At 36.8% G+C, this 14,684-nt stretch overlaps 1 protein-coding gene across 6 annotated transcripts in view; it reads right to left on the bottom strand.

Annotated features, from left to right (window-relative positions):
* Ghr (growth hormone receptor) overlaps positions 1–14,684 on the bottom strand; it is a 239,236-nt gene that overhangs the window by 13,432 nt on the left and 211,120 nt on the right. For all 6 annotated transcript variants that reach the window (XM_019208905.1, XM_019208906.2, XM_019208904.2 and 3 more), the window contains exons 5-6: positions 9,473–9,645; positions 4,906–5,084 (exon numbers count right to left, since the gene is read on the bottom strand). In XM_019208905.1, coding sequence (XP_019064450.1) covers positions 4,906–5,084; positions 9,473–9,645 — 352 coding nt within the window. The remainder of the gene's footprint in view (positions 1–4,905; positions 5,085–9,472; positions 9,646–14,684) is intronic.

The following is a 14,684-nucleotide window of genomic DNA, read 5'->3' as shown; positions in this document are numbered from 1 at the left end:
TTTCAAACAATATTCGAAGTTTTACACTTATTTTATAATTTTTCTTAAAATAGTTCAAAAAGTCTGTTTTCATTCTTGAGATTCCAATTTCTCTGTTATTACCACCAGTACTTTTTGTAGATTTCATTAATAACAGAATAAAAAAGAGCCCTCAGCGATTTGACCTATGACTCCCTCTCCATCTTTCTTCAATAGTTCACACCAGCAACACCAAACTCGGATTTTCTCAAGTGACTTCTACTGTATTTGACCCTGTCATTACACTCTCTGGGTTATCTACTCCTCGTCTAATCCTGAGAACATTGCATGTTGCTGATGTTTTACGTCTTTCTTGGCATTTTTCTCCATTCTACTCTGCCAGACAATGGCACACTTATCTCTTTTTTTTTATTAAGTTTGTCGGTACACTTTAGGTACACGTTATGATCTCACTCATCATTGGGAATTTGTACCTGCACATGCTGTATCTTCATTCTTCTTTTCTCCCCATCCCCCTTTCCTCCCTTCCACTCCTCCACCCTTCCCTATTTACAAAAAACTTTGTTTCCATATTTTTTTTCTCACCCTTATTTCTTTTACCCTACTTCCCTTCCCCTTCCCCTTTGGATCTTTTCTGCTTATTTCACATTATCTATTATATATTTTGGTCCTCTTTTGCACTTTCAATTTCTCATGACAGAGAAACTATTCAGTATTTACACATGTGAGACACACTTATTACTTATTATATTTCACTGTTCAAATATAATTATGCACATCTGTTTGTATTATACTGCAATTCCCTGAGGGAACTCAATATCTTTCAAATATGTCAAATAAATATATAATGGTACATCATCTAGGAACTCGAAAATGAATCCAAAAGTTAGCAGAAGGAAGGGTATGATAAACATCAGAGCAGAAATAAATGAAAAATATCAACACAAACAAGAGTTGGTCTTTTGAACAGATAAAACTATAAACCTTCAGCTAGTTGAAAATAAAGTGAAAGAAGAGACGTTAAAGTTGATGCCATAGAAATAAAGAAGCTTAAGAAACTGCTAAGAAAAATTACATGCCACAAATTGGATAATTTGAATGAAATGGATAAATTCCTAGATACATAGAACCTACCAAGACTGAATCATGAAGAAATGGAAAGTCTGAACAGTTCTATAGTAAGTAAGGAAGTTGAATCAGTAATACAAAACCTCCCATCAAAGTCCAGTCCCTGACTACATCATGGCTAAATGTTACAAAACATTTAATGAGTCAAAGCCAATTCTTTTCAAATTTGTCCAAAAAACAGATATACAAGAGATATTCTAAACTCATTTTATGAGGCCAGTATTACCTTGATACCAGATCACAAAGGTCATGACATGAAAACAACAACAACAACAACAACAACAACAAAAACAGCCCAGTATCCCTGATGAGTATAGATGCAAAAGTCTTCAACAAGGTACTAACAAACCAAATTCAACAGCACATTAGAGGATCATCCATCACAATCAAAGGATTTATCCGAGGGATGAAATAATGGTTCCACATACAAAATGTATTGTATATATGAGATACACCACAATAACAGTGTGAAGAACAAAACCCTATGATTACTATTAGAACCCACAATATCGATCATGTCTAAAACATGCTGTAAGTAGTTCAGGCTGCAGAGTTAAATCCCTTGACTGGCTGACTTTAAGAAGTGAGTCTGACTGAAGCTAAGTGACTGACAGAAGGATCTCATGAGCAGTGCGGTAGCGTTCAGGCTAACATGACCTCCCTGCTAACGGCCATGGCCATGACCAGTGTAATAGACTGTGAAACTGTGGGGCTAATACAAGACAACATCCTTAGCTGAAGTCAGAATAATCACACCCAAATTCCATTCCCACAATTAGTGCCTTCATAGCTGAAAAGACAGTGCTACAATTACAACCATGTATTTTGTCTATTCTGTTCCTCATTTCAAAATGCTTTGACTTTTCTTTAAAGCTCTGCCTACATTAGTTTCTAATTTCACACACCACACACCTATATATATATTACACCTTTACTCTGATTGATAAATAATAAAATCTGATAAAAGAGATGGGCCAGTGCCTTTTGCCAAAGGAACATTAGCCATCTCAGTTCACACTTTTTAACTCCATCTTAAGTTTTTCTTCAACTCTGCCTCACACACCAGGCAGATAAAAACTAAACACTTACTACAAAAGTCTCTGACATCACCTCTATAGATGTAGAAGAAACATTTGACAAAATTTAGTATGTTTTCATGATAAAAAATTCTTAACAAACAGATTACAAGGAATGTATCTCAACACAATAAAGGCCACGTATGAAAAAAACAACAGCACCATATGCAAGGGTCAAAAAAAAAAAAGATTTTTTTTGCTCTAAAATCAGGAATAAGACAAGGACACCTACTATTCCTATGTCTAATCACCATAGTGCAAAAAAGTTCTCGTCTGAGAAATCAAGCAGAAGAAATAAATAAATCATCCAAATTATAAAGGAAGAAAATAAATCATCCCTGTTTCTAGATAAGATTTAAAAAAATTAAATATACTTTTTAATTGATACATAAAGTAGAAAAAATTTATATTTTTTTGGTTACTATGTGATATATATGTATATATTTAAATTTTTATTTTTATTAGTACACGTTTGCAGTACATAATTATTACATTTATGGGGAGTTGGCATATGATCATGGCACACCTTAATTCTTTGGACGTCCCCTACCCCACTCCTTCCTCCATGTCCCTTCCATCTCTTGGTCTCTTTCTCATTTGCAAAAGCTCTATCTCTATTTTTTCCCTCCTCTTTCCTTCCAGTCCCTACCACCTCCTCTATCTTTTGTTCCTTTTTCCATTTGAAAAGTATCTCTCTATGTCCTATTGCTTAGTTTTTACTTTGCTCTTTCTTTGTACTTTGGATTTCTCATATAAGAGAATTAAGCAGTATTTAAGCTTGTATATGATATTTTGATAATGTGTACCCTGTGCAATGTTTAAATCAGATTATACATGTCTGCTCAAACATTTATCATTTCCTTAGGTGAAAAGAGTCAAAATTACTGCTTGTTGATTTTGAAATATATAGTACATCATTGTTATCTATAGTTGTCCTGCTGTGCAGTAACACACACCAGAACTTTTTATTCCTGTCTAACCACAACAATACTCATTTATAGTGATTGCACTGATTACACAGATTGCTTTGGATACTGTGGATATTATGACAATGTTGATTCTTGTAGTTAATGAACTTTTGTATTTCCATCTTTTATATTCTGCTGAATTCTCTTCATCAGTGTCTTACAATTCTCATGGTAGAGATATTTCACTGCTTTGCTTTAATTTCTTCCTAAACATTTTATTTGCTCTAGCACTACTGTCTTGATTTAGGCTAACGCACCAACAGTTTTTCTATCATTGCTTTTGTGCCATCAGGGTAAATGTCCACACAGTGAACAAAAAGGAAATAACATTTTAATATATTAGGAAAACAATATTGATTTTGTGGACTCACTGAAAGGGTCTTGGGGACCCTCAGAGACCCTAGATGTCTAGCACAGTGCCTCGTACAAAGTAGTTATTTCTATACCTGAATACTGAATAAGTGTCTGATTATAACTTGGATTTAGAAAGTCCTGCTTGACTTGGTATCTAGCCAGACTTTTTTTGCACCTTTATAGACCAGGTATCTAAATTAAAACGAGTCAAAAAATATAATCTCAAACCCAGCTTTGTAACTATTCAAATCTTCTCAAATTTAACTTCCCCTTATGACAACATTGGCTTCTTTTTCATTAGTTCACTGAACGGACAGGGCCTGGTGTCTCGAATTCTGGGAGAGAGCTGTGCCATGCTGTTGAGTACAACCTGATGCCTGGCCAGGAACTGCTTGGCTTGGCCAGGGCTGTGACTGTGGTTAGACTGATTTAGAATTTGTTATATTGGGAACAGCATGATTATCCTGTTTTCCTTCTTGTTGTGTCCCATGTGGAATTCATCCAAGTGCCGAGTTCCCATGTAGTTGACACGGAAGTGAGGGTTTCAGAGACCAACTCACTCTCTACTTGCCTATGTAGGACCATTTTATCTCCACTCTCTTCTGTGGTATCTTAACAAAACATCTTTCTGAAACCTCTAAGAGGCAAATTTCCTCCCTCTCTCTGCTGGAGACACGTAAGATAAAATTTTAATTGTCTTGTGAACAGCAGCAATTAACATCATGGGAGGATATATAGCCACAGTCCACCATGACCTTGATTATAATCCTTCTCACGTCCTCTCCAATGAGTGCTAAGTGGTTTGAGTTCACAATTTTGCTCTGTAGTTAAACTGAATACCAATGATGATTAGGGAAATTGTTTTCATTCCCTCTCATGGGATCACAATATTTAGGATGATAATAGAATGATATTTCATGATAAGATCAGCCTTCCTCCATTAAGAAATTATGTGGCTGGTGTGAGCAACTGAAAGTCTAAATGAGGACCGAAATGTATAATATATAATGTGAAATAGGAAAAAATAGGTTCATAGGGAAAGGGGAAGTAGGGAGGTAGGGAAGTGGGGAGGGGAGAGGAAATAAGGGTGAGAACAAAATATGAGAAAAGAAGGAAAAAATGGAAACAAAGATTTCGTAAATAGGAAGGGGTGGAGGGGTGGAAGGGAGGGAAGGGGAATGGGGAAAAAATAAGAACCAAGATACATCATGTATAGGTACAAATTCCCAGTGATGAATGTGATCATAATGTATACCTAAAATGCACCAATAAACTTAATGAAAAAATTATGTGGCATATAAAATGGGACATAAGTTATTAGGTCAAAAAGAAGTCAAACTATAAATGAGATGGACCATTGAAATAGAAGCAAGTCAAAGTGTAATGTAGTGACATCTTACCATTTTCCATTGAGTTTCATTTGTTTGTTTGAATTGAAGTTCATATTCCAGCGCTATCCATCCTTTACCAACATCTGTACTGGCTGGTGGATCCCATCTCACTTGGATATCCCCATAAATCGCTGTTACACTGGTGTTCAGTAAAGTCCAGTTGAGGCCAATGGGTGGGTCAGGTTGCACTGTGCAATTCAACAGATAATTAGTACCCAGAGAGACACACTGAATACTAATGGAGTGCTTTCCTCTGAACAGACCAAATTAATTTATACATTTTGATCATTGATGCTTTTAATTCTTCTAACAGTTCCATTATTATAATTCTCATAAAAAGTTTATTTTTTTTAATTACAGATATGTTCTTAACTTCTCAAAAAGTCTCTCCAAAAACTCTTTCTTGAGTCTAAAATCTGATCTACAACTTCTTTTTGAAGATTTGTTGTGTTTTATGTTTCTTTTGTTCTCTTAGCATTAACATTTTGGGATTTGGCAAAGAAATTTAACTCAAAATAGAAGGAGCAGATATAGATATATCTCAGTATTTAAACACAGGCTGTTCTGGAACTAGATGCACAGGAATCCTTTCTCTTCCAAACTGTGTATGACCTGGGACAAGGACTTTTTCTTACTACTTTTGTTATTGTCACCAGTATAATGTTTTGAAACATCCTGCAAGTGCTCCTTAGCTTTGTCATCCTCTCATCATGTGATCTTTTCTGCAGAGATAAGAAGGATGGCATTGCACTGCTCTCTTGAAATAGTGGTGACTTAATGTTCTCTGTCTTTTGCTCACCTATCATGTAGACAACATGAAACAGTGTTTTCCTCAGTTTCTGCTCATATATTGTACATTTTTAGATAGATCAGTGGTGCTATTGTTAAGAACATGATACCAGTTTACAAAGATTGCTGAAGAAAAATGTAGATTCCCAAGTTACGAGGGGGCCGGGGATTTAGCTCAGTGGTTCCACTGCCTGCCTCGCAAGCACAAGGACATGAGTTCAATGCCCGGTAACCCCCCAAAAAAGAAAAAAAAAAGCCATTCAGTCACCCAAGTTATGAATTACTTGTAGACTTACAGTTTCCTATTACTTCAAGTAAATTGTTGTTAATTAGGTCTCATTGTTAAGGCTTTTGAAAATCACCTACAGCTACAGAGTAAAATTTACTTTCTTTTCTACAATATATAGGTGGTGGTTTACAGTGCTGCAGAATTTGGTTCCTCAGATTGATCTGAGAAAAACCTATAGATAGATACTGTGAACAGCCATTACTGATTGCCAGATCTGGAGACCAAAGGGGAAACTTCTTCTATTGATCCAGACCAGAAACAGACCTATGGTGGAAGAGCATGCTGCTGGCCACAGTGAAGTACATACCACTATTTGTAAGTCATAGATATGCACATTTTGGAAATTAAATTTGAAGGCTGTTCAAATTATGTATCCTCACATAATGGCAGTAATACCTTACCCCTTTGTACTCTTTGGGAATTTAGGAATCTCGATAACTAAAGCCTCAAGATACCAATCTATAAAACTGTTTTTGATGGAAAATTTCTAAAACATATTATTCATGCAGTGTCTTAAAATTTCCTCTGTCCACTTCGAATAAAGTATAACGGGACAGGGTCCTTTCCAAGAAGGAGCAATACCACTCTTATAAGAATAGTATGACCTTTCCCTTACTGCTACATCACATTTGAAATATTTAGAAGTATCTGAAAGTTAATCTACCCAGAACCAAACTTCTGGTCTTCCTGTGCAACACTTACCTGCTCCTTTTTCATCTTTTCCATTTATGTTAATGGTGACTCTATCACTCCAGTTACTCAGCATTAAAACAATGAACTCTTCCTGGCTCATCTTTTTCTCAGTGCCACATATTCTGTAATTGTAGTTTCAAGATGCATCTAGGTTTCAACGACTTCTTTCTGCATGCACCCCTATAACTTGGTTCTAGTTGTTATCATTTTTTCACCCCTCCTGCTGCATTTAGCCTCCTCATTATCCTCATGTCTCCCTCCAGTATGTTTGTCATACAGTCTTCAATATAGCAGACACAATGATTTTCTCAACACTTAAATTAGAGTCTATGGGTCATCATTTAAAACCATCCAAAAAACATGGAGTGTTACTCAGCAGTAGAGTGTTTGCCTAGCATGTTTGAGGTCTTGTATTCAATTCCCAGTGGAAGGTGGGGCTCCAACGCTACCTATCTCATTCCATGGAAAAGCCAAAGTCATTACAGTGGCTTGAAAAGTTCTACAATCTCTCCAATCTGGTCTGTTCCTTGTCCTTCTCTCAGAAGTATGATGATATTTCCTTCTTTATTCCAATGTCATGGTCTCAGTGATAATCCTACTTAAAACTGCAACCTCTCCAACAACTGATTCTCTTTCCATACTGGTCCTCCCTGGCATTGTCTCTTTACAGCCTCACTGACATTAAATCCTAGGAAGACAAATATTTTCCTTTCCAACACATGGAACACTGCCTGGCTGCAGGAAAGAACATGACACGTACTTGCTGAATGAACTGAATGAATAAGTGATATATTACTAAAATCCAAGAAACAGCCTGTGACATAGTGGAATGTTTACATAATATAGAGACAACTGTGGCTTGTAGTGATTGATGTCTTTCTCAAGACATATCTGTTATTTGTGCTCACTGTCTGCCCCTTTCTTTTCCTTTTATGCTATTGTTATAACTGTCTGTCATCATGTTTTGCCGTGATTGCCATAGTCCTCTAAGCTCTCTATCTTTAGTCTGTCTTATTCCACCTTCCATCTGCAGAGAGTAAGATTAATTTCTTTAAGAAGTTAATAACATGAAAATGGCATTGGATAAGTTTGAGATTAAGAGCATGGAATTTATAGGTTTAAATCCCAGCTCTACCTACCAGCTCATTGATCCTGAGTGACTCATTTAACTGCTCTGAGCCTCAGTTGCATTGTGGGTAATGTGGGGATTAAATAGAATTTATCACACATGATTATTACACACAGTGAGTCTTTTGTGACTATTATTAATATCCTCAGGTCATTTCCCCACTTATGCACCTGCAAATGCATCATTTTGCATAAGGCCCAGATTTCTCTGTGAAGCATGTAAGAAAACTGATGCTTTCTCCAGTTGACCAATGGGCCTGTCCAACTCTTCTTGAGTCTTTGAATTTTCCTTGTGGTTTTCCACTTTTAGAATTTGGTAGTTGCTAGAAGCCCCAGTCCACTATGATAACTGGCAGCTCTTGCTCATGCTTTAAGAGGCAAGTGAACTGTCACCATCTCTGTGCAGACTGCTTTATCTCTTAGGTCCATCATTCATGTCTTTGGTCACCACCTTGGTCACCAGGTATTCCACTTGACTGAAGTCCAGCATTTCCCAAAATGTACTGTAGCACACTGTACTACAATTGTTTGTGAATGTGCCTGGCTTCCTTACTTGACTATATCTTACTCATTTCACACATGCAGATGCTCAGTGAAAGTCAGCCAGGTAAATGAGGAGAGCTGGTTATTGGCAGGGACAGGATTAGAATACAGGATTTAACTCAGTATTCTTATACCTACCCTATTTTACTATTCCATTTGGCACCAGCTGAAGAGCTATACCTACTGATAGGACATATACTAAATGGTCTCTGTAGACGAGGCCCTGAAATTATCTTTTCTTATTATGGTTTTCTCAATGTTCTCTCTCAAAGTCAGGTTATCAGATTTTGCTTGTTTCTGTCTGCAGCATCTAGTCAGATTTTCCCAGTATCTCCATCTTTTGATGCTTGAGAAACCACATATAAGAGCAATATATTTGGGAGAAGGGACAAGGAATTCCTAGAAGCAATAAATGGGCTTTTGTTGGTAGATTTTGAGACACCAAGTTCAGCTATTCAAAGTCTTTCTTTGATTCTTTCCATTTTTCTTTTTGTACCATTACAGTACAAATGTGAATATTCCAATTGTAGTTGTTTATTTTGCTTTTCTCTTGTGTCCACATGATGGGAAAAAGGACATCTGTGTGGATCTTTGACTTGGTTCATTGAGCTGATTATCACCAATGTTTGTTTTGAGATCTCATAAACATGTCTTTCAACCATGGCTGTTTTGTAAATGTACAATTTGACAATTATTATACTTTGTGATAAAGAAAAGCTGGGCTTTAATTATAGTAAAGACTGAGGTCAAAGGTCAACATTTCAGTAGATCTGAAATATAATAATTTTGTAGAATAATTAGGAGAAAGGCAATCTTAAGAGTACATTGAATTTGCCCCTTACAATGGCACACAGTTCAAGTCTTTGAAGACTTCCTAAAGGAAAAGATTCCCATTCTTTTCTTCACAGCACTCTTTTTCATCATGACATGTACTGCCAGATTTTTTAATGTTAGAGTCAACTTTTCTTCCTGCTCTCTCTTTTCATTCATGAACTGCTACCATCTTTGGTAAAATAGACTCCATGTATCTAATAAAACTATTCCACAATCTTTCTACTTGATTATACTTGGAAATTGAGTTTCCTTACTTACATAGTCTACGACTGTGTCAAATGAAACAAACCTGTGATTTACCTATTTCATCAATAGAGAAACATTTTTTATCCACTGTACCACCATTACTAGTTAGCTTGATACAGTAGGGCTTCCAAATGGAGGTATATGACGAGTTAAAGTAACAGCTATTTTCTCCAGCAGAGACATAATCAGGGCATTCTTTCCAGTCTAGGTTCTGTTCTTGAATACTCCTGAAATAGAAAGCAAAAGAGAATTAATCACCCCCCAAATCATGTTATAATTTAAGTCAAAATAAGTGCTTGACAGGTTCAATGAATAAGAACGTAAGTATGTTATGACAAAAATACTTTGCGTTTTAGCAGCACTATGTCCAAGAAATATCACATGTATAGAAAATATTATTATTGCCTGAAGACTGTTAGGAGGTGAATTGATACTTCTGCCCATAGTGAGAGCATCCATTTATTAAGTGTATATGTTGTGCCAGCTGCTAAATAATCAATTCCTATGGTAGGTGCTTTACTATCTGCCCTCTACAGAGGAAGGCTCCGGGGCTTGAGGAGGCTTAAAAATGTGCTTTAGTAACAGTGCAGAGAGCCAACTCCTAAACCACAGAGATTCCCAGAGAACACTGAATCTTTGGACCTGGGCTTTTCTCCACCTTATGGTGAAAGAAGCAGAGGAAGCACTCTGATGGTGTGCTGCATGGTGAATCATACATTATACCGAGCCCTAGTGCTGTGCAGATACAATGATAAATAAGATCTGGTTCCTAAATGCAGGCTAGAATAAGACTCAGGCATAATCATCTGAGTACTTTTTCTGGTCTCTTATATTCATTCCATTGATAATGAGAATGAACTATGCATAAAACACCTTGCTAGACACTATGAGAGACATAAAGTGCCTAAGAAATAACTTCTGTCTCAAGAGAAAATACTTAAAAACTGTATTACAAAGCAGTGTGGGCAAGCATTTAGAGGTAGTGTTCACTGGGGTCTTCAAGAGTTCAGATACGGAAATAATTATTCTGTTCATGGAAGGCAATTTTTTTTGCAGTGCTGAAAGATGAGTTAAAGTTTAATAGACAGCAATAAAGAAGAAAAGGAGGAAACAGTGGTAAGGAGTATGGGCACAGGTGAGGCAAATGGGAAACAGAATGTTAGAAAAGAATGTTTTGTTAAATTAGAACAGCAACTGAGGTGGGATAATCCACTATTCCTTTATCATACACTATCCTGCATCTGTTGAGAAGAGAACCGGGAAGTAAAGGGAGCATGGAGTAATGGAATCTTTAGTTACAGAAGAAGGAGGAAGGTGTGATCCCAGTGCCTGTGGAGATTTGGGACTGGTGCTGGGCAACAGTGGGCAAGGAGAACACTGCAGATGCAAGGAAGGAATGAGAAGTAGGAAGACGATACGTCCTTCCCTCTTTACTGTTTAGCTGGTTATCAAGCTGGTCTCTCTGGCACTAGGAGGAGACTTGTATAGATAGGATCGGGTGGTCCTTTAGACAGCTGCACATGAGCTGTTGGAATAAACTTGGGAATAAAATGAAGATACTCTACGGTCTGAAACAGGGAACTGCTGCTTAAATTCTAACTGAGAATCTTAACTATTTCAAATCTTTGGATGAGAGGGAGATTCATTCCTTCTGGAAAAAATGAGTTAAAGTTGAAAGGATAACATGTTTGTGTATATATGTGTGCATGTGTAAATATATTTAGGGTAATTAGGAAAAAATATCAATGAGTTAGGTGAGACATGGAATTATAGTATTTTAAAATTTGATCTTGAAATTCAGTAAGAACCATTTCTCTGGTGTGAAAAACTGAAACTGTAAATAAGGATCAAAATGTATAATTCATAATGTGAAATAGGAAGAAAAGGTCTAGAGGAGTAGGGGAAGTGGGAGGTTTAGGGAAAAGAAAAGAAGGGAAAAGATACAAGAAAAGGAAAAAAGTGGGAACGAAGTCTTTGTAAATAGTGAAGGGTGCAGGGAGTGAAGGAAGGGTAGGGGAATAGCGAAAAAATAAGAACCAAGATACATCATGTAAAGGTGTAAGATCCCAATGATGAATGTAACCATATTGTATACCTAAAATGTGCCAATAAACTTAATGGAAAAAAAGAACGTATTAGAGAGTGGTTTAATAAAATTTGCGCAAGAGTTTGATATAATTGTAGGGGAGACATTGAACATACTTAGAATAATTGATATTATGAAAGTTAGAAAATTTAAAATATTAAAATATCCTAAAGATGTAGGATAGTGCTTAGCAAGTCTGGATTTGGATTAGGGAGGCTAGTTCTGTTGTGTTTAATGTAGTTTCTCAATTTTGGCAATGTTCCCGTGAGGGTCCCATCAGAATTATGGGAAAAGGCCTGTTTAGATTAACTCAAATCCATTAGCTGCACAGAACAAACCACTTGCTTCACTTAATCTCAAGCAGGATGGATCAGGAATAGCTAGCTCAAAACACAGCTGCTAATACCCTTCTTCATTAAGCACAGTTGAATAAATATTTAAAATTCATTTCTGAAATTATTAAATCTAGACCCCTGCAAAAATGGACCATGAAACAGAGATTCATCACCTGCTTCACTGGAATAAATTTTGATAAAGATGAACGAAGCCAATTTATAGAAGTTACCCTTTCATCTTGGTCCTAAAAGATAAACATTTTATGTTTGCTCCTAGACTATCTTATAAAAATTCATAACATAGGAGAATGTCATCAAAAATCAGAGAAAAGAGCAGAAGAAATGTTTTTACATCTAACAGTAACCAATTGGAGAAGAAATCATGAAAATATTTATGTTTTAAGGGTAACTGTTTTCATTACATATAGCTCATGCATTTTGGGGGGACTTAATATTTAACCTTCAGGAAAAAAAGTAATAGTACTCCTTCTAATTTCCCCTGCAACTTTGCATGAAAAACAAAACTTCTTTTTAAAAAAGGCCAGGGTAACTTTAACGGTGCTCTCAACTTTGGAAAAAGATATCCCAATTTACTGTGATGAGTTGGCATTGCACAGAAATGGACAGCCATATTGGTCTAGAAATGTTCATTTTTTAATTTTTATTTTATTTTTTTCCATTTGTACAGGGATAACGCACTGTATTAAATATGTAAGGTCATATCTACGTGGGTTTGATTACAGAAACTAATAAAGTATTCTCTAAATAATGAAAAAAAAGAATAAGATAAGACTACAAGAGCAAGAAGCAATTTAAATATGTTAAGGGACCATTTTCATCTTCAGAATTAAGGGTTACTTTAATCTTACATCATTGCCTTTTCTCTTTTACTTTCCTTTTTAGTTTTATTTTAGGATTCCCTAGTTTTAATGTTCATACAGATATTTCTTTAACTGAAATACCGAATAGTTTCTTTGGTGTGAAAAACTATAATAGTACACAGGATCCTAATGAGATAATTAATAATGTTAAATACGAAGTAAATGGCTAAAGGTGTAGGGAAAGTGGGAAGGGTGGGGGAAAGGTAATAAGGGTGAGGAAAAAATATGAGAAACTGAAAAAATGTAAATAAAGTGTTTGTAAATGGGGAGGGGAGGAGGGGGTGAAGGGAGGGCAGGGACAAGGGGAAAAATGAGAATCAAGACCTATTATGTAAAGGTACAGGATCCCAATGATGAATGTAACTGTATTGTATACCTAGATTGTACCAATAAACTCAATAAAAAGGAAAAAAAAAAGAACAGAGTAAGTTTTGCAGGAGGCTATTGTGGAGGATGGCAAACGCAGGGGGATGCACCCTTAATTATCCTTTGAAAATGGTGCCATATCCAGTGGAGAAGCTGAGGACAGAGGAGCTCTGCCATGCTTCCAGATCCTACTTTTACTATGCCTGTCATTTGCATTCATGCTGAGTCAACTTCAAGCTCAGAGGCTGAATTTGGCACCACCTCCATCACGGGGTGGCAGAGGCTGTTCAGAATCAGCTGTCCTAATATGCCAGTGCTGCCTCCTAAGCCAGCTCACCTGTTACACAAAAGTGCCTATGTGCCTGTGCCTTTGCTCTCCTGTTGACAGCTTGATGTGTTCATATTCCCTTATGCTTTGGATAACAAGGCCGGGCCACATAACTGAGGGCCCATCACACCACCTTCCCTGTTCCTCTCTGCCTTCAGCGACTCCAGTGTTGGGTAAAATCATGTCATGGTGTTAGGTGTGTGCCAAGGATAAGAAACATGATTCTATAGTTTCAGCAGTGTTTGGGAACTGAACTCTAAGAAACAATGATTAGAGTCAGAAGATGATCTCTATTGCCCTTGCTGCGTGACTCTGAATGAATAAATTACTTTATTCATTTGGATGGAGCTAGCTCTGTGTTGTTGAAGAAAAGCACAAAAACTGAACCTACTAAGTTTTTTTCATTTATAAATAGCACAATCAATTCATACATGCTGAAAAGTGTTACAAAACACCTTAGCTTCATGACTGAATATATTTATAGAAACCAGCTGTATTTACTGGCCTGTGCTTCTCTGCAAAATCAACCTTAAGGCAAATAGACAGCATATTTGGTACTCGACCAGCTCATCTTTGTGTACCCTTTCTGATGTACCCAAGAACCCTCTCTCACACTTAGCAGGTGAGTAAGGCCACTGTGCTAACTCAAAATATTTGTTGTCTGCAAATTAAGCAGGTAAGAAGAATAACAAAAGGAAATAGGAGGCTTGGCAGGTCTGTCCCCAAGTAACTGTCTAACTCCTTCCCATATCACTCTCTTCCATTTTCAGTCTTGTGCCACTCCTGCTGGCCCTTCACTTTCCTCATGCTGAGATTCCCTCAGTTTGTACTTGCAGTTTTCTCTGCCTACACAGTATTTCCCTCAGATATTCACATGGTCTCTCTCCCTACATTTCTTTGTCTGTGCTAATGTACAACATTAGAGAGGCCCTTTATGACTACCCCATTTCAAATATCACTCAAGCCCCCAAAACACAGCACCACTTACATGCACCCACTCATGTACATCCACATACTCACTCCCACTTTGACACACACACACGCGCACACACACACACACACACACACACACTCATGCACATGCTCAAACATGCTGCTGAAATTCTTTATATTTTTTTCTCTTTATTTTTTAATAACCTGGTGCTACCAGCTGATACTTTACTTAGTTTTTATTGTCTATCTCTTCCACACTGGAAGGGAATCTCCATGAGGCCAAGACTTTTTATCTTTTTGTAATCATTGTTATGTCTCTAGTGCCCACCACATAGTA

This window comes from Fukomys damarensis, unplaced genomic scaffold (genome assembly GCF_012274545.1).
Source record: "Fukomys damarensis isolate Sample0158 unplaced genomic scaffold, DMR_v1.0_HiC HiC_scaffold_1, whole genome shotgun sequence".
Classification (NCBI taxonomy): Eukaryota; Metazoa; Chordata; class Mammalia; order Rodentia; family Bathyergidae; genus Fukomys; species Fukomys damarensis.
This window is presented reverse-complemented; position numbering and strand designations above follow the sequence as displayed.